At 49.4% G+C, this 24,353-nt stretch overlaps 3 protein-coding genes and 4 non-coding genes across 7 annotated transcripts; 5 read left to right on the top strand and 2 right to left on the bottom strand.

The window, feature by feature from the left end:
- Positions 1-2,908: 2,908 nt before the first annotated feature.
- On the bottom strand, positions 2,909-3,268 carry LOC142833870 (small ribosomal subunit protein eS27-like). The gene has a single exon (XM_075945715.1). The coding sequence runs from the start codon at positions 3,226-3,228 to the stop codon at positions 2,974-2,976; it is 255 nt and encodes an 84-aa protein (XP_075801830.1). The 5' UTR covers positions 3,229-3,268; the 3' UTR covers positions 2,909-2,973.
- A 2,281-nt stretch (positions 3,269-5,549) lies between these two features.
- Positions 5,550-8,024, top strand: Rps8 (ribosomal protein S8). Its single transcript, XM_075945714.1, has 6 exons — positions 5,550-5,620; positions 6,010-6,116; positions 6,556-6,655; positions 7,005-7,180; positions 7,374-7,503; positions 7,874-8,024. Exons 1-6 carry the CDS (start codon positions 5,617-5,619, stop codon positions 7,981-7,983), a joined length of 627 nt encoding a protein of 208 aa, XP_075801829.1. The 5' UTR covers positions 5,550-5,616; the 3' UTR covers positions 7,984-8,024.
- On the top strand, positions 5,841-5,919 carry LOC142834499 (small nucleolar RNA SNORD55/SNORD39). The gene has a single exon (XR_012907590.1). It is a non-coding gene; the product is annotated as a small nucleolar RNA SNORD55/SNORD39 (small nucleolar RNA).
- LOC142834507 (small nucleolar RNA SNORD46) lies at positions 6,376-6,479 on the top strand. The gene has a single exon (XR_012907598.1). It is a non-coding gene; the product is annotated as a small nucleolar RNA SNORD46 (small nucleolar RNA).
- LOC142834506 (small nucleolar RNA SNORD38) lies at positions 7,226-7,293 on the top strand. Its single transcript, XR_012907597.1, has one exon. It is a non-coding gene; the product is annotated as a small nucleolar RNA SNORD38 (small nucleolar RNA).
- On the top strand, positions 7,710-7,780 carry LOC142834505 (small nucleolar RNA SNORD38). The gene has a single exon (XR_012907596.1). It is a non-coding gene; the product is annotated as a small nucleolar RNA SNORD38 (small nucleolar RNA).
- Positions 8,025-12,280: 4,256 nt separating the features above from the next.
- Positions 12,281-16,629, bottom strand: Best4 (bestrophin 4). The gene is made up of 9 exons (XM_075945532.1): positions 16,478-16,629; positions 16,299-16,393; positions 15,573-15,806; positions 15,220-15,374; positions 14,572-14,649; positions 13,086-13,265; positions 12,889-12,969; positions 12,640-12,794; positions 12,281-12,548 (listed from the first exon to the last, which is right to left on the bottom strand). The coding sequence occupies exons 1-9, from the start codon at positions 16,627-16,629 to the stop codon at positions 12,281-12,283; spliced, it is 1,398 nt and encodes a 465-aa protein (XP_075801647.1).
- Between the last annotated feature and the right edge of the window lie 7,724 nt (positions 16,630-24,353).

The following is a 24,353-nucleotide window of genomic DNA, read 5'->3' as shown; positions in this document are numbered from 1 at the left end:
GCTGTTTAGTTTTGTTTTGTTTTGAAACAGCAAGAAAGATGATTTATTGCACACGAGTTACACTTGGCCACAGGTGAGGACAGAAGTGTTTGTGCAGAAGGCCACAGGTCCAGGGCAGAGGCCAGTAGACTGTATTGGTTGTAATGAAGATTTCAGTCTCTCAGTGTCTCTGTGAGCAGATGGTGATGTTCCAGGTCCACTGAGACTTATAACTGACAGCAGCACACAGGCCAATAACGTGGACCAGCACCCCGCCCGTCACTATCCCTCACTTCTGCTCCTGCAGCCTTTGTGGGTGCTCCTTGGCCTCCCCTGTCTCCTGCACCTGAGCCTGTGCATGGCGGGGGTTTCAAGGAAGATGGGGCTACAGCCAAGAGACTCTTCATTCATTATTTTTTTGTTGTTGTTGTTGATAGAGATTGGATGTAGAAATTCCTCTTTTTTTTTTTTTTTTTGGTGTTTGAAAGCTTGGTTTCTCTGTGTTTTACTGGCTGTCCTGGAATTAGCCCCACCAGGCTGGCCTTGAACTCTGAGATCCACCCGCCTCTGCCTCCTAAACTTTACACATGCTCAGTACTTGCTTCATTGGTTATTAAATGCCTAGTGTATACTGATTGCAGGAATGGACCTCACTTTTTTTTTTTAATTAATTTATTATGAGCTGGGCGGTGGTGGCGCACGCCTTTAATCCCAGCACTTGGGAGGCAGAGGCAGGCGGATCTTTGTGAGTTCGAGACCAGCCTGGTCTACAAGAGCTACTTCCAGGACAGGCTCCAAAACCACAGAGAAACCCTGTCTTGAAAAAAAACAAAACAAAACAAAAAAACCAAAAAAAAAAAAAAAAAGCTGGGATAGAAACACGCCAAGGCCAGGCATTTATAGAAAAGACTCCATGTGTGATGTATTTTGGAGCAGGGTAGCGGGCCCCTCTGGAAGAACAGCTAGTGCTCTTTACCTCTGAGCAATCTCTCCAGCCCTGTTTTGTTTCTTGAGAGAGGGTCTTACTATGTAGCCCTAATTGACCTGAAACTGGTGTACACCAGACAGTCCTCAAACTCATATCCACGTCCTCTGCCTTCAGAGTACTGGGATTAAAGGTGTATGACACCAAGTCCAAACTGTCTAGTGTGTGTGTGTGCTTTTGCAGCACTGGGGATTCAGCCCATGCCATCAAGTGCTCAGTCCTTGAGCTAAACTCCCAACCCCTCAGTTTATGAAATACAGGCATTTTCTGCCTTGTGGCAAAAGAAGTCTAAGATGCAATAAGTATCCTTTAAAATCTGAATTTCTGCACAAAGAATTGTGGCTGATTACCATGTCTGAAAGAAGCCACTGACAAATAGCCAGAGGAATGGCCACATTTTGCAGAACAGTTTGGGAGTTAACAGCTCACTCAGTTTTTTGTTTTTTGTTTTTTTTTTGGTTTTTCGAGACAGGGTTTCTCTGTGGTTTTGGAGCCTGTCCTGGAACTAGCTCTTGTAGACCAGGCTGGTCTCAAACTCACAGAGATCCACCTGCCTCTGCCTCCCAAGTGCAGGGATTAAAGGCGTGCGCCACCACCGCCCAGCAGCTCACTCAGTTTTTGAAGACAACTTTAGGGTGGCTGTCTGGTCATGCAACTGCAGAAACTGAGTGGGTTATCAAATCTCTCTGCTACCTATGGGGATATTTATTTTGAAATTTAATTTAAAAATAAGGGAGCTGGATGTGGGAAGCAGAGCCGGGTGAATCTGTTTTTTTGTTTTTTTTTTTTTTCGAGACAGGGTTTCTTCGTAGCTTTTGGTTCCTGTCCTGGAACTAGCTCTTGTAGACCAGGCTGGCCTCGAACTCACAGAGATCCGCCTGCCTCTGCCTCACAAGTGCTGGTATTAAAGGTGTGCACCACCACCGCCCTGCTGAATCTCTGTTTTTTGAGATGACAGGGTTTCTCTGTGTAACTGCCCTGGCTGTCCTTGAACTCACAGAGATCCGCTCCTCACTGCCTTCAAGAGCTGGGATCTAAGGCGTGGGCCACCGCCAGGCAAAATTAGATAGATAGATAGATAGATAGATAGATAGATAGATAGATAGATAGATAGATAAATTGTATTCCAGAACTGGAGTATGAGTAAAAAATAAAAAGGAAGGGGGCGGTGGGCTGGAGAGATGGCTCAAAGGTTAAGAGCACTGGCTGTTCTTCAGAGGTCCTGAGTTCAATTCCCAGCAACCACATGGTGGCTCACAACCATCTATGAGATCTGGTGCCCTCTTCTGGTGGGCAGGTATACATGCAGACAGAATATTGTATACATAATAAATAAATTAATTTAAAAAAAAAGGAAGGGGGCTTGGCTGCTCCTAGGTATGGTGGAGGAGAAAGCTTATTATGATAAGGGGGAGACTGTAGGTAGAAGCTGAGACATCTGGGAGAATCCGGAGTGGACTTGACCAGACTGAGCTGGGCCATATGGGGAAAGAGTGAAGGAAAAGGAGAGGGGAGAGCCGGGAACCAGGCGCCACAGCCTGGAGGTCAAAGGCACAAAAAGGAGCAGGTGACTAAAATGTCTGAATGTCTTCTCTCTATAGGGTAGAGTCTCTGGGAGAAGGGCAGCCCATCGCCCGGGCTGGAGAGTCAGGGCAGAGGGCAGGATATGCCCGCCAGAGCCTGAAACTCATAGGAACTGAGGCATGCTGGGAGAACCTGGGTCAGGTCGGCTTCCATATGCTAAGCAGGCACATCAGGCATTTTTCCCGGGTTTGAAGCTAACAGGGTTGTAATGAGCATGAAGCAGATTCCTCTGAATGAATTAATAAAAGGGAATCTGTAGTGTAGATAGAGCAGGAAATTTATAGAATAAAAATGAATGTAACTTGGTGTAATGTAAAAGCATTTCTTCTTGTGTGTGGTATGAAAAATTACTAAGGTGAATTTTTTTTTTTTATCCAAAATGTGTTTATTGGGATGGTTCCCACTCATCTAGAATCCGGTGCTTTTCAGTGCTGCTTCCTCCTGAAGGAGCATCCTTCTGTCAGCCTTGCTTTCCCGCCTGTAGGCTGACAGAGGACAGGGGAGCAGCCGACACACAGGACTACCGTCTGTGCATGGCTAAAGACCGTGGTGATTCTATAGCATCCTGGGCACTTCACATCCATAAAGTAGGAATTGGGGCTCTGCACCAGGCGCTTTTTCTTGTGTTTCCTCTTTTCCTCCTCTGGTGAGGGATGAAGGAGATCCTTTGCGAGAGGCATGTTCTCGTAGGGAGGTCGTCACCGCTGGAAAGGGCCTAAAGTGAAATATTAAGAGAACATTTGCCCGCTTGAAGGCTGTCACACCCATCTGGCCCTGCCAGATGTGGGGGCTGCACCCAGCAACCGTGGTAATGAAATAATCTTGCCACACAAGAGGGACCCCCCACCCTTCTGTGGCCAGTCGATACTGATAACCTAGGACATCTGGTTATCGGAAGGATCAAACGAGGGGCAGTTTCGAACTGACTTAAAAGAGTTGGCTGAAGCAGGACGGTTATCTCACTTCTCACAATGGCTCTGGCATCAGGCCTCCGTGGAAAGAGAGATCCTCCTAGCCTGCCTCCCGAAAAGCAGCAATATTGAATGCCTTGCCTAAACATTTAATGCTCTGTCTCCTGAGCACAGAGCTTTGTCTCCCGAAAACAGACATTTAATGCCTTGCATCCCGAATGCAAATCCTCATTCCCTGAGAGTGGACATTGAAGGTCTGTCTCCCGAGAACAGACTAGATACTCTGCCTTTCAGAATGCTTTGCCATCCAGTAAGCAAAGCTTTGTCTTTTGAGCAGACAGAACGCTTTGCCATCCCGAGAGCAAAGCCTCATCTTCGAGAGTAGAGAACTAAAAGCCTTGTCTCCCGAGACTCGGTTACCCGAAAGCCGAGTCCAAGGCCCCTACCAGATACCAGCCTGGAACATCAGGACCTTATCTCCTGAGCGCAGACTACGGGGTCAAGAGTCGATCTTCGCTACCCAGCCCCCAGTGCGGACAAGAGCCCAGCCTGAAGAAATTCAAAGTCTTTTTTAAGCCAGGGAATATCAGGTCGTATGATGCTATTTCATGTGTGTATGAGAGGTTAAGAGAAGAGCATAGATGTGTTAATACATATGTTTAGTGTGTGAAATGTTAAGAGATATTTTATGGATAATTGATAAGATTAGGAAATATTAATGGATAAGTTAAGGTTAAGAAGCGTTTTATAGATAATTAATGGATAAGCTAAGGTTAAGGAGTGTTTTATAGATAATTAATGGATAAGTTGTATTAAGGTTATAGATAAGTAATGGATAAGTTGTATTAAGGTTAAGAAGTGTTTTATGAATAAGTGATAAATTAGATTAGGTTATGAATTGGTTTTATGTATTAGGTTTAGTAGGATTAATAATTGTGATATTGAATTGCCTGTGTGTTGCCCATTATCAATCCCCCATACCTATTGAGATTGTAACCCCCATTGATGCATTGGATATTGAAGTTGCTAGTAAAGAATCATTATAAAAACAATTCTCGGGGCTGGAGAGATGGCTCAGTGGTTAAGAGCATTGCCTGTTCTTCCAAAGGTCCTGAGTTCAATTCCCAGCAACCACATGGTGGTCCACAACCATCTGTATTGAGGTCTGGTGCCCTCTTCTGGCTAACTGCATACAAAATAAATAAAAAAATAAAAATTAAAAAAAAAAAAACAACAATTCTCTTTCTTGGTCTGGTTTCTCATCACTCTCTGGGGAGAAGGGCACAGAGTCCTCATAGATATTACTCGAAAAGAACCTGGAGCTGAAGTCCCCCAGCTCGTAACATGGGTATAACTGAGTGGTAGAGTTATAGAGGTATAACATGGGTAGAGTGGTTGCCTGATACCCAACTTCTGCTGCCAGCAAAACTACACTCAAAAACAAACGAAAAACAAAAGACCCCGGGTCCCACAGGGTAGGAGGGGACCTAACCGACTCTCTCAAGTACTCCCTCTTCTACTCCAGCCACGAGCCCCCTGCCCACCCACGTAGGCCAGATAAGTTTAATTTAATTTTATTTTCTTTCTCGAGGCAGGGTCTATTTATGTAAACCTGGCTTTCCTAAAAATCACTTTGTAGATCAAGTTGGCCTCAAACTCAGAAATCCACCTGCCTCTGCCTCTGGGGAACTGGAATGGACGGCGTGAGCCGTGCCCTGCCAAGTGTAATTTTAAAAACAAACTAACAAACGGGGAAACGACAACAAAAACAAACAAACAAAAAAACACCATAGGTGTGGACCGCACGGCAGCGTACGCCTTTAATTCCGGCGTAGTTTGCTCGGCAGGTGGAAACTGAGGACCTAGGCTACAGAAGACCGGTCCCCCAAAATAAATTAATTAATTAAGGACAAAAACGTAAGCACAACAGCGGGCGAGTGTGACCTCTCCCGTCGTCTAACGGCGCACAGCAGGCTGGTTCCAGTCTGCCCCAAGGTCAAGGGACCTCGCAGGGGTCTGCACCCTCCCTGGCGTCCCAGGATCCTCGAGGCCCCGGTTCCTTCCCGGGAACCGGAAGAGACGTAAAGAAGGCGGGGCTGAGTTTTAGAAACCGGACCGTGAAGCTTTGCGCTTCCTCTTTCCTGCCAGCGCCGAGCGATGGGTGAGTGTTGCTGTGGGCCGGGTCGGGCTGCGGGGAGCGAGCGCCATCCGTCTCCATCCTGCCCCGCAGCCCTGCCAGGAGCATGTTCGTCCCGACCGTGGGCCACGAGCACCCGTGGGGAGGGCCGGCCGTGGGCTTGGGCCGCCGAGATCGCCGAGGCCGCTTCCCGGGCTCCGGGCTCCAGGCTGCGAGCGGCCCATCATGGCTGCCGCGGGCCGCACGCGGATGATGACACCTAGGTGTGCTGCATACTCCCGACTGCGTCGTGGGGAGGCCAACCTTGGAGAGCTGAGTGTGCGGCCCGCCGGCCGAGCGGGGCCCCGGAGCTGGCCGGATCGCCGGCACCGAGGCCCGATCGCTCAGGCTTGCGTCCCCGCTCCCGCACACAGGCATCTCTCGGGACAACTGGCACAAGCGCCGCAAGACCGGGGGCAAGAGAAAGCCCTACCACAAGAAGCGGAAGTATGAGCTGGGACGGCCTGCGGCTAACACTAAGGTGGGTTCGGGGGTCGGGGGGTCGCTTGTCCGAGCTCTCTGTCTGGGAGGCTGGGCGTCTCGCACGTGTCCTCGTGCGGAGGGAAGTCCTGGAGAACACAGGGTTGGTGGTGCCCCCCCGCTCTCATGGGCACATGCTGGGGACCAGGCCTTGCAGGACGCCTAGGAGTGGGCTCCTTTCGTGTTAGTCCTGTAACGTTGAGACCTTTTTGCCGCAGTTCCTGCTGTGTTTTCGGGGCCTGGCTTTTCTTTCTGGAGGTAATTAGAATGATGAAAAAGTATCCTTAGGCGTGGTTATGGCCGTCTTGGTCACCTGTATGCCACTTGCCCGTGAAAGGACTTGTCATAGTTACACTGACTGTTACCTCCCATCTAGCTCAGGTTCCTCTCCTGGTCCCCTCTTCGTGGTGACCATGTTCTGGCTTTCTTGTGTCTTCCAGATTGGCCCTCGTCGCATCCACACGGTCCGTGTGCGAGGAGGCAATAAGAAGTACCGTGCCCTAAGATTGGATGTGGGGAACTTTTCCTGGGGTTCTGAGTGTAAGTCCTTTGACTGTATCAGAGTATTTAAGTTTGCCTTGAGGTAGCTGGAGAGTTCTTTTCTGATCTGATCTAATAAGTCCTGCAACGCGGGGTATTTCCTGGAGATTGCTGAGAAAAGCTTTGAATTACAGGAAAAAGTAGTGTGGGCTGAGCGGCTGGGTATTCTGCCCTCCCTGGGGTAAAGGACCCTGGGGAAGGGGGTACAGCTAGTAGTTGCCCTGTGTGCTTGAGGTAGGACTGTGTGTGAGCGAGCATGTGTTTGCTCGAGCCAGGTACAAGTTAAGCAAGTGCCTTGGTGTTGAGCTGCCTTCCCTGCCCCTAAATTGTGAATTTCCCTGGCATGCAGGCTGTACTCGCAAGACAAGGATCATTGATGTCGTCTACAATGCGTCCAATAACGAGCTGGTCCGCACCAAGACTCTGGTCAAGAACTGCATCGTGCTCATTGACAGCACCCCGTACCGACAGTGGTACGAGTCCCACTATGCACTGCCCCTGGGCCGCAAGAAGGGGGCCAAGCTGGTGAGTTCCTTTCCTGCTGGGGGACGAGGTGGGGGAGGGCTGCCTTCTTGTGATGAAAATTCTGTCCAGTTCTGCTACTGAAGGAAGGAGATGAACACTTGTGTGCTGAAGAAGGCAAGCGTCAGGGGATGGGGGATTCGGGAAGATTTGGTGGCTTTAATGATGACCAGTCATTTGTGTTTTCTTTATTCAGACTCCTGAGGAGGAAGAAATATTAAACAAAAAACGATCAAAGAAAATTCAGAAGAAATACGATGAAAGGAAAAAGAACGCCAAGATCAGCAGTCTTCTGGAGGAGCAGTTTCAGCAGGGCAAGCTTCTGGGTGAGATAGATGGACGGCTGCTGGCTGGGAGCGGGAGTCAGTGGGGCTGTACCCTTACCTGGCTCGATTGACTGTCGGGGTGTTGGGAGGTGTGAACAGTGGGGTTCAGAAAGCGTGAGTGGAGGTTGCTGTGGGCCTAAGAGGGAATTCATGTGTGGAACGGGCTGAGTGGTGGTTGGGGAAGTTGATGCCCTGGCTGATGGCTGTCTCGGTGATGAGAACTTTGTCCAGTTCTGCTGCTGACGTCTTAAGTGAGGATAAAGTGTATCTGAGGAGACAGTTGGCTTCATGCCTGCCCTTTGGGTATCAGACCAGCTTGAGGTAGGTTGAGTGAGGCCTCTTTTGCTAAGGACCACCTATTCTCTTACAGCCTGTATCGCCTCAAGACCAGGCCAGTGTGGCAGAGCAGATGGCTATGTGCTAGAAGGCAAGGAGCTGGAGTTCTATCTGAGGAAGATCAAAGCCCGGAAAGGCAAATAAACCATCATAGCTCATGTAATAAAGGTGTTTATTATTCTGTATTTATATTGTCGGAATGTTTCCTGCTCCCCTCTGCAAAGCTAGGCTCATCTTCGCTGCCTGACCCATGCAGCCACACTGTAAGGCCCGGTGCCTAGTCCTCGAGAACAGTGGTTAGAGTAAAGTCAGTATTCTGGGTCTTTTTGTTTTGTGAGGTGGGGATTCTCTGTATAATAGCTCTAGCTGTCCTGGAACTAGCTCTGGTAGACCAGACTGGCCTCGAACTACTCACAGAGCCATCTGCCAAGTGCCTGGGATTAAAGGCATACGCCACCACCATCCGGCTTCCTTGGTCTTCTGGGAGCCTAGAGCACTTTGATATAGAGGACGCTTGTGAGCTCTCCAACAGTTTTGGTGTGCTTGTATTGTCAGGACAGAGAACTGTCCCTTTGTAGACTTGGGTTTTCAGGGTTCTATTTGTGTGTGTGCTAGGCATTTGCCTGTATGAATATTAAGCACATGGCTATAGCACCTGCTATACTTGCAGCCTTGTTAGGTGGTTCGTGGGAAGTCTGGGGACTTGGGCATTCTGTTGAGGATCCTGACAGTCATACAAGTTACAAGAGAAGATGTCTTGACAAGTTTGGGGGACTTTTGAGGTAGTCTCTGGAGCTCCCCACCAGGCTGATTTCAGCTCAGATTCATCTTCTACATCCTGGGTGCTGGATTAGAGATATGCATTGCCTTAAACATTAAAACATTAAGTTTTAAGGTTTCCCATAGAAGTTAAGAGGAGAAATGGTACTTTATCTAAAATCAGCTATGCACCCTAACCCAAGTGGTTGGCTATCCAGTGCAGGGTCTTGATGCTCATTAAGCAAACATTTTGTCTGTCTGACCTTTCAAAGGTTTGGGGGTTTCTCTGTGTACCTTTGGAGCCTGTCCTGGAACTCACTCTGTCCAGGCTGACCTCAGATTCAGAGATCTGCCTGCTGGGATTAAAGGTGTGCAACACCACTGCCTGGCAGGTTTTTGTTTCTTGTTTTGGCTGGGTTTGGTTTTTAAAACGGGTTTCTCTGTGTGACAATTATGGCTGTCCTGGAACTTTTATAGACCAGGCTTACCTCAAACTCAGATCTGCCTCCTGTCCCCCTAGTGCTGAGGTTAAAGATGTGCACTGTCCTACATGAGATCAAGTGTTTGTTTTGAGGGGAGATGTTCTAAAACAAGGTCTCTGGTCCTGGCTGTCCTGAATCTCAAATCCACCAGCCTCTGACTTCTGAGATTAAAGGTATGTGCTATCACCCCCAGCAAATTTTGGAGTTTATGGGGGACTTGTTTACAGTTCCAGAGGGTTAATCTGGCCATTTTGGTGGGAAGCATTGCAAGTGAGTATATCACTGTAGCAGTAGCTGCAGCTGCATTTATAGCTACCTGAATGTAAGAGCCAGGAGATGGGTTTTAAAAACCTCAAAATTAAACCTCAAAATTGGTTTGGTTTTTTTGTTTTTTTTTTTTTTTTTTAAGATTATTATATATACAGTATTCTCAGTATTCTGTCTGCGTGTGTGTCTGCAAGCCAGAAGAGGGCACCAGATCTTTTTACAGATGGTTGCGAGCCACCATGTGGTTGCTGGGAATTGAACTCAGGACCTTTGGAAGAGCAAGCAGTGGTTAACCACTGAGCCATCTCCAGCTCCCAAAATTGGTTCGTTTTTGAGATCAGTGCTTAATATGTGTCCCTGGCTGATATGAAACTATTCAGGCTAGCCTTGCTCATAGGGGTCTGTTTGTCTTTATCTCTTTGTGTTGATTAAAGATGGGCATCAGGGGATTCATAGCATCCCATGGCCACACACCCTCCCACCATGCTTGGTGTCTTGTCTGCATCCGCATGTGTGCCATGTGTTTGTCTGGTGCTCAAGAAGGTCAGAAGAGGGCATTGGACCTGTTGGAACTGGAATGGGTGCTCTTGACTACTCAGCCTTTCTAATAAGTTAATTTTTTGATTTTTAAGATAATTTCTCTAGTCCTGGCTGGCCTCAAACTCAGAGATCTGTCTACCTCCCGAGTGCTGGGATTGAATGTGTGTGCTGCCACCACCTGCCTAACAATCTTTTTCTGTTTTTCTATGATACTGGCTGCCCTTGAACCCAAGATCTGTTTGCCTCTGCCTCCCTAGTTCTGGGCCTAAAAGCATGTGCCACCATTTTGTGTTTGAGTGTTTTGGGTTTTGCTTTGTTTTTCCAGACAGGTTTCTCTGTAGCTTTGGAGCCTGTCCTAGAAGTAACTCTGTAGATCCTCCTGCCTCCCGAGTGCTGGGATTAAAGGTGTGCCACCACCGCCATCTAACCCCAGGATATCAAATGAGCTGTATCTCTAGCTGTCCCTCCCTACTTAAGACCGATGGAATTTTATGAGGATTCCAATTAGGGTTAAGCTCATGTTTTAAGAAGTTGATGTAGAGCCGGGGTGATGGAGGCAGAGAGAGGCAGGCGCATCTCGAGACCAGCCTGGTCTACAGAGCTAGTTCCAGGACAGGCTCCAAAGCCACAGAGAAACCCTGTCTCGAAAAAAACCAAAAAAAAAAAAAGTTGATGTAGGCTTTTCAAGAGAAAGTCAAATTCAGCTCCCTTTTGTTACACACTGACTGGGCCTGGTAGTGTGGCACATGCTTGTTTTTCCTTTTTAAATTTTTTTTTAATATTAATTATATAGTATCCTGCCTGTAGGCCAGAAGAGGGCACCAGATCTTATTATAGGTGGTTGTGAGACCTGGAAGAGCAGTCAGTGCTCTTAACCACTGAGCCATCTCCAGCCCTCTGGTTTTTTTGAGACAGGGTTTCTCTGTAGCTTTAGAGCCTGTTCCTTACAACTCAGCTCTGTAAGTCAAGCTGGCCTCAAACCCACCTGTCTCTGCCTCTCAGTACCACTACCACCCTTCGTGACTCCCTAGCACTGAGTTCAGGGCCAGCCTGTTCTACAGAGTGAGTTCCAGGACTACATAGTGAATCCCTGTTTTGAAAACAGTATTCTCTGTCATTAACATCTGCAAAAGCATTTGTGCTTTCTATATTAGCATTGGTTATCACTGGTGTGCTATTGTCTGCACGTTAAGATTTGGATAAATGGCTCAGCCTGTGTAAATGCTTGTCACACAAGCCTGACCTACATTTGATTTCCAGAAGCATGGGGGTTGATTCTGAAAGCATCCTTTGACCCCACACAGTGTGTCCACATCCACACAGCCCACATGAGAGGAGGGGCACACTAGCTCCTGCCTTGTCTGACCTCAGGCTTGCTGTGATGCTGCATCCATGAGCGTACACTATCTTTTAGCTCTGGCTGTGCTGGTAGACCAAGACTGGCATTTAACTCAGGTGTTTCCCTCCCTCTGCCCTCTACAGCATACACTTGTGATACAATTTTTTTTGTCTCTGGTTTTTTAGAGACAGGGTTTTTCTGTGTAGCTTTGGAGCCTGTCCTAAAATTCACTCTATAGACAAGGCTGGCCTCAAACTCACAGAGATCCACCTGTCTGCCTCCCAAGTGCTGAGATTAAAGGCGTGCACCACCACTGCCTGGTGTTAGTGCTTTTGATGGCCATCGAGAGGACTCCACTGGAAAAGGCATGTGGTGCCAGGCCTGATGACCTGAGTTCTGTCCCTGGAACCCACAGTGTAGAAGGACAGAACTGATTGCAAAGGTGGGTCTCCAACACACTGATAAATGTAGTATGGTTTTCATTTTGATAACTGGAGAGGGCAGCCAGGTGATGATTCACAGTGAGCCAATGGCTTTATTCTCGTTATAAATAAAAAGTGAGCATTGCAAATAAGGCCCCACAGCACAGCCACTGACCTGCCTTCAGAGTGAGGTTACTAGGGTAAGGAATGTGTCTTCACTTTCACGCTTGGTTCTAAAACAGCTGTCCCAGGCCAGCAGTCCACCCAGCATCTACGCAAAACTGGAAATGCCACTTCCTGAGCTCAGTACTAAAATCAAAGACAGCACAGAGGCTGGGGTTGGACACCAGGCCAGACTTCTAGGAATGCTGGCATTCCCCCAGTGTTTTGGGCCTAGCTCCCCAATGCCTAAAAAGATAATCTTGCCTCTGTGTTCTAACCCTATGTATTTGGCCTTTTCTTTATTCTAGCTTCCCCCCAAGCAATCTATCCCACTATCACGCTAAAGGAGATAAACCCTACCCCCAGCTCTAACTCCTGGCCATCTTTGCTTTCAAAGGCTGTCCCCAAATGCTTTCCCCAGTGGAAAAGTTGCTCCAAGCACAACTGGGGAAGAAGGCAGGGTGGCAGTCTCAAGGTTCCAGGGCTTCATCCCCAGATTCCTCCGCCTCATCTATACGGCTTGCAGCCTCTTCGCCACCCAACTCGGTCCGCAAGCGAAGCACGTGCGGGGTCCTGGGGGCACCGCGCGTTCGGCCGAAGTTCCGCAGGCTTACAGCTGGTGACAGTGCTCCTGTGCCCAGGAAGCGGCCCAGCAGCGGGGTCTGCGTGGAGGGTGCCGGCAGGTCGGACCTTGGGGACGTCTCCACCTGCAGGCACTGCTCAGGGTCGTCGCTCATGCTGCCAGTGCCAAAGCGGATAGAGACATGTTTGTATCCTCATAGGGTCCCCAGGGACTAGGCACCAGTTTCCGGGTCAAATCCCGACTCACCGCAGGTTGAAGGTGGATCCCAGAAAGGAAGGACGCAGCGACTCAGCGGCTGTGGCCACCGTATAGGGTGGCTGAGGTTGGGCCTCATCCCAGTACTGATCCTTCTCGGCAGGAGGCAGGTTCTGGTACATATCATCCACAGAGAGCAGGGACACCTGAGCCAGCAGAAGGGCAAACAGTAAGCCCCCACAACTGTTTCTCCTCCGCACACCTGGCTATCTGCCCCCAGTCCCCTACCCCACACCTAACCTGCAAGTTTCGGTCTATGAGCTGGTTGGTCTCAAAGTCATCGTCATCCTCACCAAAGGGGTTAATGAGCTGTTCAGCTACCTATGAATTGGAGAAACGGTGACTTTCCGGCACAGAGCTCCCTCCCCCGACTGCTCAGCACTGCAGTGTAATAGTGATTATCCGTGCCTGTCTACAGAGTAGAATGCCACACCCACCTTGAGCCAACCAGCATAAAAGAAAAACTGCAGCAATGTGGTAAGAGGCACGAACATGTCCAGGTCCCCCAGGGCTGGAGAGGACTCCTTCCCAGATTCGGCAACCCCCGTTTCTGGCTCCACAAACTGTCGGCCCACCAGGGAAAGGGCAAAGAAGGAATATACAGCTATCGTCACCACCTGAAGGAAAAGCAAAGGTCAGAGCACCCTGGGACAACAAGAGAAGTCTGTCCCTGTTTTTGAGGGCCTGGAGAGGTCTGCCGAGTGATTAGGCATGGACTACTGGGTGGCAGTAGCAATAGAGACAAAAATCTTTTTGTTTTCACTTTTTAAGACAGGGTCTCTGTGTAGCCCTGTTTGTATTTGATGGAGCTTGTTATGTAGACCAGGCTGTCTTCGAACTCACAGAGATCCTTCTGCCTCTGTCTCCCAAGTGTTGGAATTAAAGATGTATGCCACCATGCCTGGCAGGACAGGATCATCTTTTTTTTTTTTTATTGAATGATAGACCTCTATTATTTTATCATTTCTTCTGAGGCACACACTTTTTGATTTTTTTTTTTTGTTTTGTTTTTCGAGACAGGGTTTCTCTGTGGTTTTGGAGCCTGTCCTGGAACTAGCTCTGTAGACCAGGCTGGTCTCGAACTCACAGAGATCCGCCTGCCTCTGCCTCCCGAGTGCTGGGATTAAAGGCGTGCGCCACCACCGCCCGGCGAGGCACACACTTTTTAAAAAACATTTTTCACCCTTTGATAATTTCATATATGTGTACAATGTATTTCTATCATATTCATCCCCACTAAAGATTTCTGTCTCTTCCCCGCCACCACCTCCCATTTCCCTCCCCCTCCCCCAATCAAGTTCCCCTCCCTTGTTAGCCCATAGAGCTATCAGGGTTCCCTGCCCTGTGGGAAGTCCAAGGACCACCCACCTCCATCCAGGTCTAGTAAGGTGAGCATCCAAACTGCCTAGGCTCCCACAAAGCCAGTACGTGCAGTAGGATCAAAAACCCACTGCCATTGTTCTTGAGTTCTCAGTAGTCCTCATTGTCCGCTATGTTCAGCGAGTCCAGTTTTATCCCAGGTTTTTTCAGACCCAGGCCAGCTGGCCTTGGTCAGGATCATCTTTTTGTTTTTGCTTTTCAAGACTTTCTCTGTGTAGTCTGCTGACCTGAAACCTACCTTGTAGACCAGGTTGGTCTCTAACCCAGAGATCTGCCTGCTTCTACCTCAGCTACCCGAGTGAGGGGATTAAAGGTGTGTGCCACCACTACCTGACTTGAGACCGAGTTATCTTTATGGGTGTAGAGGAAGGTTTTTGAGGATGATAGGGTACTATTGATTGGGGTGAAGTAAGGTTTTTGAGGATGACCCTCAGCAGTTCAGTACCTCCTGAGACTGACTTGGCCTAGGTGAAGAGCCATCTCTGGCCCTTGGGATCTCACACACTATAGCACATCCAGCTGGGCAGGATAAGAAGCAGTTACCTGGGTGTAGACAAGGGGGATGCTGATCCAGTCATAGTGAAAGAGCATGCTGCACTTGGCACGATACTTGTTCAGCTCCTAGAGAAGCAGGTGAGGGGGAGGTCAGAGGAGACAAGGGAGATGAGGAAGAAAGCAGGAGATGCCACATAAAAATGACCTGGACCAGGCTGGAGCCCCAGGCTCTCAGGTCATCAGGCTGAGGTGCTTAGGGTAGGAAGCAATTTCCCACCCTGGAGCCAGAAAGTCCATGATCCCAGCTTCACTAACATACTGTGTGAGGGGCTTTTCAACTCTGTGCCTCAGTTTCCTTATCTGTGAGAGGGGGATGATAGTACCTGTCTTGCAGGGTTGTTTTGAGGACTAAGTGAGTCAACACAAGGACATGCTTCCCAAGTACGCAGTTGCTAGGCCTGGTGGCTCATGCCTGCAATTCCAAAGTTTAGGAGGCAGTGGCAGGATTAACATGGATTTGAGGCCAGCCTTGGCTAAATACTGAGTTTCAGGCAAGCTTGAGCTATGGAGAGTAATCTTGTACTTTCCTCCAAAAAGTGTGTGGCATATAGTTGGTGCCTTTTAAGTGTCAACTACCAAAAATATTATTCTGAAGCTGGCGATAGAACCAAAGATCCAAACCCTAAACTGACTTACTTCCAGTATGAGACAGAGAGCGATGTCATCACGAATTCGTCCATCCCTGCGGGCCTGCGCGGCGAGGTTAGTGAACCAGACGCAAGGGACCCAGTACTTGTTAAAATCAGATTTCAAGCTCTCAAACTTTTTCCTCTCTTCCTGAGACATGAAACCTGCCAGGATAAAGAAGGTAAGGTGCAGATGTCTCCTGCCGCCAGGGGGCGCTAGGAGTCCAGCATCTGGCTGGTTTCCCTTAGACCCACTGACTTCTCTGGAATCCTGGAGCGCCCCCTAAGGGTCAAACCTTTCCATCACGGGAGGAAAGCCAAGACATCGAGCCACCCACCCAGGGGCTGCGACCACCCAGGCACCTGCATCCACCACGTGCTCCATAGTGGGGAAGCGCTTGAGCACACGGGTGCTCACGGAACGCAGCACCAGCACGGATGCCAGGTTGGCATAGCGGATGAGAGTTCGGCGTAGTAAACGGCCACTCTGGTCCACACCGTGCACACAGGCTGAGATGACACACATTAACTGGTCCGGCAGTGGAATGCTTGTGTACTGAGACCACCATCGGTTCACCACCAAAGTCACGTAGAAACCTGGTGAGCCACCGTGGATAACAGGGCCAGAAAGAAAGGTGCCAGGCATTAGGGTGGTACTGTATGGGACTCTGGGACCCTTCTGGTTCCACTGCCTGACTGGGAAAGTCGGGCCCGGAAGAGGCAGAGAAGACAAACTTCCGGATTATTTTTGACTCTGACACCTTTTCTCTAGGAGGGTAGAGAGGGGTTATCCCTTCTCTCTAGCTCCCCTTTGGTACCCAGAGTGGGGTTTTAAGGCCAGCTAGTGTGCCAGTGAAGATTGAGGGTCCAGCAAATGATAGACAAGGAGTGACCCAGAGAAACTGTGGACCCAGGCTCTAGCCCTTCTGTCTGCTGATTGGCTCCAGGCTAAACTTCCCAGAGCTGTCCCCTCAACCCAAAGGTTAGAGAACATGGTCAGGAGACCAGGAGAAGTGAACTAGAAGGGGGCCTCACCCAGCACAAACTAGAAGGGGGCCTCACCCAGCACTAACTAGAAGGGGGCCTCACCCAACACAAAGGACAGGGGGATGAGGTCTGCTGAGCGGTTGCAGTATCGGGCCACCTGGGCATAAATATGCTTCTGCTCCTGGGTCAGCAACAGCCTAGGGCACACAGGGCAGAGACCTGGGTTGGAAGGAGGCCGGCAGCACCGGTCTTCACTGGCCAGGGTTCTGAGCTGCTCTCACCGGTATGTGATGCTGAGTACAGCATACAAGGCACCAAAGAGCAGGAACTCCTTGTACAAGAGCTTGTAGATGCTGCCCCTCCAGCGGAGGAGCAGGCCGGAGAAGGCTCCAAAGCGCGCCTCTGCCACCTTGAGAGTGTAGGACACCGTCATGGTGCTGGAGTCTGGTGCAGGTCACAGGGCTGTCTTCTTCGCTCGTCTTCCCATCGTTAAGACTAGCACCCCAAGCAAAGTCCCTTCATCTCCGGTCACTCATCTTCACCCTGTGTCTGTAGATGAGGGGTAAAGACAGAAGCTGTAGGACAAAGTACAAACTGTCCTCTGCAGAACATGGCTGAAGCCAGGGTGGAGTCGGGCAGAGTGGTGCTGAGCTCTGTGTCCCTCACACAGAGGTTCTCCACAGCCTTTCTACCTCTGTAGCTGAGCTAGCTAGATTCTGAAGTGTTGAGGACAGCAGCCCCAATTTGTTAGATATGCTGGCGCATGTCTCCTATCCCAGCACTCAGGGAGTCAAGGCAGGAGGTCACCAGTTCAAGACCAGCCTATGCTATATAGCAAGGCCTCCTCGTCTCAAAACAAACAGGAGGCTGGAGAAATGGCTCAGTGTTTGGGAGCACTGGTTGCTCTTCCAGGGGACCGGGGTTCAGTTCCCAGCACCGTCATGGCAGCCCACAACTGTCTATAACTCCAAGATCTGACACCCTGACACAGACACACAAAATACCAATGAACATAAAATAAAAAAGAAAGAAAGAAAACCAGACCCGACTCCAAATCAGAGCCACCACTTTTCCTTGGAGCTTTTCCTCAAAACCTACTCACCTGGTATCCCAGGCCCCAGGACCCTCTCACTCCCATCCACTCGCCTCTGCCTACCTGGTCTCAGGAGCCCCTCACCCCACTCACCTCTGCCTACCTGGTCTCAGGAACCCTTCACCCCACTCACCTCTGCCTACCTGGTCTCAGGAGCCTCTCACCCCACTCACCTCTGCCTACCTGGTCTCAGGAGCCCCTCACCCCACTCACCTCTGCCTACCTGGTCTCAGGAACCCTTCACCCCACTCACCTCTGCCTACCTGGTCTCAGGAGCCCCTCACCTCCACTCACCTGCCTACCTGGTGTCAGAAGTCCCCCACCCCCACTCGCCTCTGCCTACCTGGTCTCAGGAGCCTCTCACCCCCACTCGCTCCTGCCTACCTGGTCTCGGGAGCAGCCTAGAATAACTGAACCAGACCGCTCTTCACAGTCTTAAGTAGCTGCTGGGCCCATAAAGCTAGGTTGGACTGGCGCTGTCATTGATGGATGGGAGCTGTCATCGAGTTGCTTCTGGGAACTAGGTGTGTGCTACTATCCCTTTGGGGCTGGGCTGGTCTTTGAGTAACCAAAGTGCCAGGTGTCCTGACCCCACAACTCACACAGGGGACGCCATGTTCTTTAAATGAGGGACAATAGGGATTACTATCCTATGCTCCAGGTGAGATGACAGTTGTGGGTAAACTGTTGTCACAATATCAGCTGCTGATCGCAGAGTCCTAACTTAAGGAACAGACAAACACTGTGCCAAGGACACTATTTTATCTTCCTCTCATGGAATCTTCATCACAACCCCATCATGTGCCCAGTTTCAGGGATTACAGATCCAAGAGGCAAATGACTTGCCCAAGGTCACACAACTAGATCATATAGGAGGCAGGAGTCCAAGCCACAGCATCTGGACTTGAAAGGCTGGAAGTTGCCTAATTAGGCCTAAAGCACTTGACAGCAGCCTCAACACAGTGCCAGACTTCTGTCCCAGGCTCTGGAGGGTCTGGTCAGGCACCACATAGGGTGAAAGAGCGTGTGAATCTAGGGACTCAGCATGACGTACATCCTTTTGCCCAATGCCTCGACTCCTGGATGCTCTTAGGGACACTCTCTCTCTCTCTCTCTCTCTCTCTCTCTTTCTTAGTTTTTTTTTGAGAAGTTGTTTCTCTGTGTACTCTGGAACTCATTTTGTAAACAAGGCTGGCCTTGAACTCAGAGCTCAGTCTGCCTCTGCCTCCCAAGTGATGGGATTAAAAGTGTGAGACACCACCACCTGGCAACTGTCTCTCCCTTAGATGTTTGTTTTAATTTATGTGTGTGTTTGTGGGGGGTAAATGTATGTATGTTCACCACATGTATGCATGGGCTCACAGAGGTCAGAAGAGGGTGTTGGATGCCCTGGAGCTGAAGTTACTGCCTGCTGTTTGCTGCCTGATGTGGGGGCCAAGAATTGAACCCAGGTTCTCTGGGAGAGCAATATAATATGTTCATGCTCCTAACTGCTGAGCCCTTTCTCCAGCTCCAAAACAGAGCGTTTTTAATAATTCTTTGAGAATTTCATACAATGTATTTTGATCATGTTCACACCTCCTCCCCAACTCTAAATCTATCCCAACCCCCTACTCTCCAATTCATATTCTCTCTCTCTCTCTCTCTCTCTCTCTCTCTCTCTCTCTCTCTCTCTCTCTCTCTCTCCCCTCTCCCCCTCTCTCAGCTCACCAAGTCCAATTAGTACTGCTCATATCCTCCTGAGTGCAGGGCAATCCACTGGAGTGTGGTCAACCTCCCAGAGGCCACACCTTAACAAATCTACAAATCTTTCTCTCCTGGAAGTCACAGACTGCCGATAGCTCCTCAGTGAGAGGTGGAGGCTTGTGGGGTCTTCCTCCCACATTGCTAGAATGTTGCCTGACTTGATCATGTGCCAGTCTTGTTCAGGCAACGGGTCCTATGAGCTCCAGGACGCATCAATCCTGTCATTTCCACAGACTCGTTCTTTCAAGTGATCCTCAGCTCTGGTTCCTACGTTCTTCCTCTCCGTGGTCCCTGAGCCTTGGGCAGTGGTTATGTTTTAACTTGTGCACTGCTTGCATGTCATGATCCGAGTGTGGCCATCAGAAGGACCGCCTGTGGGAATCAGTTCTCTCCTTCTACTACATGGGTCCTGGGGATTGAACCCACATCTTCAGGCTTGGCAGCAGACACCTTTACTTGCTGGATCCTCTGGGCAGCTCTTTCCAGTCTGTTTTTGTTTGATTGCAGAGTGTTGCTTTTTTTTTTTTTTAAGTAATGATTATTTTGTGAATTCTTTTTTGTGACTTTGTTTTGGGACAGGGACTCTCTGCATAGCTCTGGCTGTCCTGGAATTCCCACCTGCGCCACAACAACCCAGCTGGAGGGATTCTATCCTTATCCTGACCTTGACATTCATCCTTCCTGCCTTCCCTCCCTGCCTCCTCTCTTCCACCTTTGCTTCCTTGAGATTCTGTGCCCCACACCTTCATGACCCTCACACTCATACCTGATGTCAGCTCCCGGCTTTGTGAATTTCTCACAGAGTTAGGACACAAGGAAGTCTGCCCAGGAAGGAAAAGGAACCCATTTGGCCTCCCTCCTAAATTACCTTATCTCCCTTCCCACTGAGCATAGGTCCCCTTCTCCCAGCTTTATGATCGCAGAAAGGGAACCATCCTGCCCATAAATCACTCGCCCTGCCCTGCTTCTCCTTTTCTTCTTGTTGGTCCTGCCTGCCAATGCCCTCCCCTCCCCACAGGGATGGTGCGTGTAAGGCTCAGTACTTAACAGCTTGGGGGTGCAGTCAAGCTGCCCACATTCCTGAACTCTCCGAGCTTCCTGACCTCAGACAAGCTACTTATTTGTTTATTTTGACAGGGTTTCACGCAGCCCAGGCTCACCTGTGTAACTGAGCAGGGTCTCGAATTCCTGATCCTCCTGTCGTCACCTTCTAAGTGGGATCATAGACATAGGCCACCATACCAGCCTAACTCCTCCATGCTTAATCAGTGAATCTCACCAAGAGGAACTGGCCATGACAATGCCAATCGCGTCGAGTTGCTGGAAACATTAGTTAAGGTATAAAGTCCTCAGACGGGCAGGAGGAAAGCAGGGAGCATAGTTTAGATGCTAGCAATGGTGGTGGGGGAACAAGAGTCCCATGTAGCATAAGCTGACCTCAAGTTCCCTGGGCTCCCGAAGATGACCTTGAATTTATGGTTCTCTTGCTTCCCATTCCCAAGTGCTGGGATTAATATGTATATCCCCACACCCAGTTTCATGCTGTATTGGGAACTGAACCCAGGGCCTTCTGCATGCTAGGCAAGCACTCTACAAACTGAAATGAATTCTCAATCCGCGCACGCGCGCGCGTGTGTGTGTGTGTGTGTGTGTGTGCGTGTGTGTGTGTGTGTATGTGTGTGCGCGTGCTTCGTGTGGTCTCTGTCTCTCTGTATAGTCTGAGTGAGTGTTCTCTCTCTCTCTCTGTGGTCTCTCTCTGTTTCCCTCTCTTCCTCCCCCTCTCTCTATGGTCTCTCTGTCTTGCTCTTTCTCTCTCTCTCTGGTCTCTCTGTCTCTGTCTCTGTCTCTGGTCTCTTTTTGTCTCTCTCTCTCTCTGTGTGTGTGTGTGTGTGTGTGTGTGTGTGTGTGTGTGTGTGTCTGGCTGACTGGCTGACTGGTTGGCTCTTTGTGATCATATATTCCCAGGTGGAGCCAGTGATCAACCTTGGCTGTCATTCCTCAGGAGCTGTTCACCTTGTTTCTTAACACAGGGACTTTCACTAGAACCTAGGATTTGTGGATTAAGTCAGGCTGGCCAGTCAGCTCCAGGAATTCACCTGTTGTTGCCCCATGGATTCCACGGGGCAAGCTCAGGTCCTTATCCATTTTTTTTTTTGAGACAGGGTTTCTCTGTGGCTTTGGAGCCTGTCCTGGAACTAGCTCTGTAGACCAGGCTGGTCTTGAACTCACAGAGATCCGCCTGCCTCTGCCTCCCGAGTGCTGGGATTAAAGGCGTGCGCCACCACCGCCCGGCACAGGTCCTTATCCTTGATTGGCAACTACTTCACTGACTGAGAAGTCGCCCAGCCTCCTATTAAATCTTCCTCCCTCCCTCCCTCCCTCCCTCCTTCCCTTCCTTCCTTCTCTCTCTCTTCCTTTCTTTCTTTCTAGGTATTGGGACACAGGTGTGGTCCACGCGAGTCCATGGGAGGAACACACAGCTTTACCTTTAGGACGTTTCTAGCCTTCAGCTGCAGGGGGAGTCAGCCTCTCTTGGGATGAAGACACCTTCCTTTCTCCAAGGATATTTTTTTAAAAATATTTATTTATTTATTATGTATACAATATTCTGTCTGTGTGTATGCCTGCAGGCCAGAAGAGGGCACCAGACCCCATTACAGATGGTTGTGAGCCACCATGTGGTTGCTGAGAATTGAACTCGGGACCTTTGGAAGAGCAGGCAATGCTCTTAACCTCTGAGCCATCTCTCCAGCCCCTCCAAGGATATTTTTATTGTTCTCCAAATTTACACTTCAGCAAATTTTTATTTCCATTCCTCAAAACAAGCTGCCTGGGCCTCCAAAGGGACAATACTGAACACAACCCAATTTAGGAAGATCACAGTTTGCTGCATTTTTCCTCAACAAGTTTAGGGTATGCTTTGCACCCTTGGGAAACTATCAGACAAGATTCACGTAGAGGGCAACAAGAGAAATAAAAGGTAACAAAGAAACAAAAGATGGATTCAGGCTAGGTGCTAGCACTCTGGAACCAGATCAGGTGTAGCCGAGTGGGAATTCTCCCAGGTTAAGGACATTCTCTCTGTACCCCTGGCTGTCCCAGAACCCAGCATATAGACCAGATTGGCCTTGAACTCACAGAGATCCATCTGTTTCTGCTTTCCAAGGGCCTGGGATTACAGTCATGAGCCATTATGCCCGGTTTGCTTTATTTTTTTTTTTTAATTTGCTTATTATGTATACAGTATTCTGCCAGCATGTCTGCCTGCAGGCCAGAAGAGGGCACCAGACCTCATTACAGATGGTTGTGAGCCACCATGTAGTAGCTGGGAATTGAACTCAAGCCCTCTGGAAGAGCAGCCAGTGCTCTTAACCTCTGAGCCATCTCTCCAGCCCCTTAAAAATTTAAATTACCTTTACTTATTTCCTTATCTGTGTGTAGGTGAGTCAGTTCTCTTCCCTCGCTGTGTGAGTCCTGGGGACTGAACTCAGGTTAGCAGTGGCAAGTGCTTTTACCCACGGAGCCACCTCACGGGCACCCTTCACACTTTTATCTATCTGTCTATCTATCTATCTATCTATCTATCTATCTATCTATCTATCTATCTATCTATTAAATATTTATTTATTTATTATGTATACAATATTCTGTCCGTGTCTATGCCTACAGGCCAGAAGAGGGCACCAGACCCCATTACAGCTGGTTGTGAGCCACCATGTGGTTGCTGGGAATTGAACTCAGGACCTTTGGAAGAGCAGGCAATGCTCTTAACCTCTGAGCCAACTCTCCAGCCCCCCCTTCACACTTTTAAAACTTAAAATGGGTTGATTGATATTATTATTGTAGCGTGTGTACGAAGTGCATGTGCAGGTCAGAGGACAGTTTTATGGAGTCTCCTTCCCCCTTTATGTGGGCTCTGAGGGGGGAACGCAGGTTCCCAGTCTTGCAATGGCAAGCCTCTTTACCCACTGAGCTAGCTACCTCACCACCTCCTCCATTTTGCTTTTTGTTCATGTAGAAATTTTACTCTGTGTCCCATGCTGGTCTCAAGGGCATGAGGTGGGCTGTGGCACCACTGAGCTCTCAAGACCCCTTACTGATTAACCCAGCATTTCCTCCTCCGTCTGCACCCTGACCTTTGCAGAGCCTCTTATTCCTGACTTGCCTTCTCCCTTAGGTTCTCACCAAGAGAACTGACTCTGATTTGCCAAGAGGACCAGAGCAGGAGGCCAGATAGCAATATTCAGAATGGACACACAGAGAGCACAGAGGAATCTCAGGGGCAGCCCATCTTCACACTCTGGAAAGAAAAAGAGAGCTGGGAGGAGGAGCGGTGACATCTAGGAGGTAGACGGTGCAAGGACACAGGACACAGGACCCCACAAAAGTCAAGTAGAGTCAGGCCAACCTTGGGGAAATTGTTCCACCCCATGAGCTTTCGTTTCCTTGTGGGGATTATATTTACTTCCATATCGCAGGCTTACTGGGAGCAATCAATACGCTAATTGCCTAGGTCAGGGCCTAGGACATGGAGGGCCATAAATGGGGGCACGTCACACGGGGAGAGGAGGCCCAGGCAGGCTTTTATCCTGCAACATCCCAGACAGAGCTCAATGGTAGAGCACTTGCCTACATGCGCGGGGTCCTTGGTTTGATTCCAGGACTGAGGGTTGAGGGAGATGACAGCATCTAGAAAGATCTCCTGGTATCTACCCTGACTCCTGGAGGAGGGTTCAAACACCTATTAACTTCCCAAGTTGGACAGTTGCCTGGGGTGTAGCTCTGTGGTTAATCACTTTCTTAACAGGCCTGAAGTCTTGGGCTCCATTTCTAGCATTGGAGAGGGAATGGAAATAACAGGTGTACAGGAGGCCTAAGCCCCACCTTGGGTCTGAGGACCAAAGGCAGTGGAGGAAGGCACAGGGAGAGGGCAGGACATCCCTGAGGGATTTCAGCTGAGGGCCTTTGTCTTCTGTGGAAAGAAATAGGTCAGACAGCTCGAGCTCAGGCCTGGTAAGAGCAGCCTTAAGCTTAGCCTCAAATGCTTGGTAGGAGCTCCTGAGTATTGGGAAGGAGGACCCGAGGACCAGGCTTGGGGCCATAGCACCAGATTCCTCTCCCCAGAAACCCATTAAGGCTATTCTGTCCCTCCCCATTTCCCAAAACCCATTGCCTGATCATGGCTATATTGCCAGACTCCAAATAGCTGTTTCATCAAATTCAAATCTGCTTCCTCTAGGTAGCCAAGCACAAGTGCACATGCGCGCGCACACACACAGACACACACAGACACACACACAGACACACAGACACACACA

Source organism: Microtus pennsylvanicus, chromosome 13, assembly GCF_037038515.1.
Source record: "Microtus pennsylvanicus isolate mMicPen1 chromosome 13, mMicPen1.hap1, whole genome shotgun sequence".
Classification (NCBI taxonomy): domain Eukaryota; kingdom Metazoa; phylum Chordata; class Mammalia; order Rodentia; family Cricetidae; genus Microtus; species Microtus pennsylvanicus.
The sequence above is the reverse complement of the archived record's forward strand: the minus strand, read 5'-3'. Positions and strand labels throughout refer to the sequence as shown.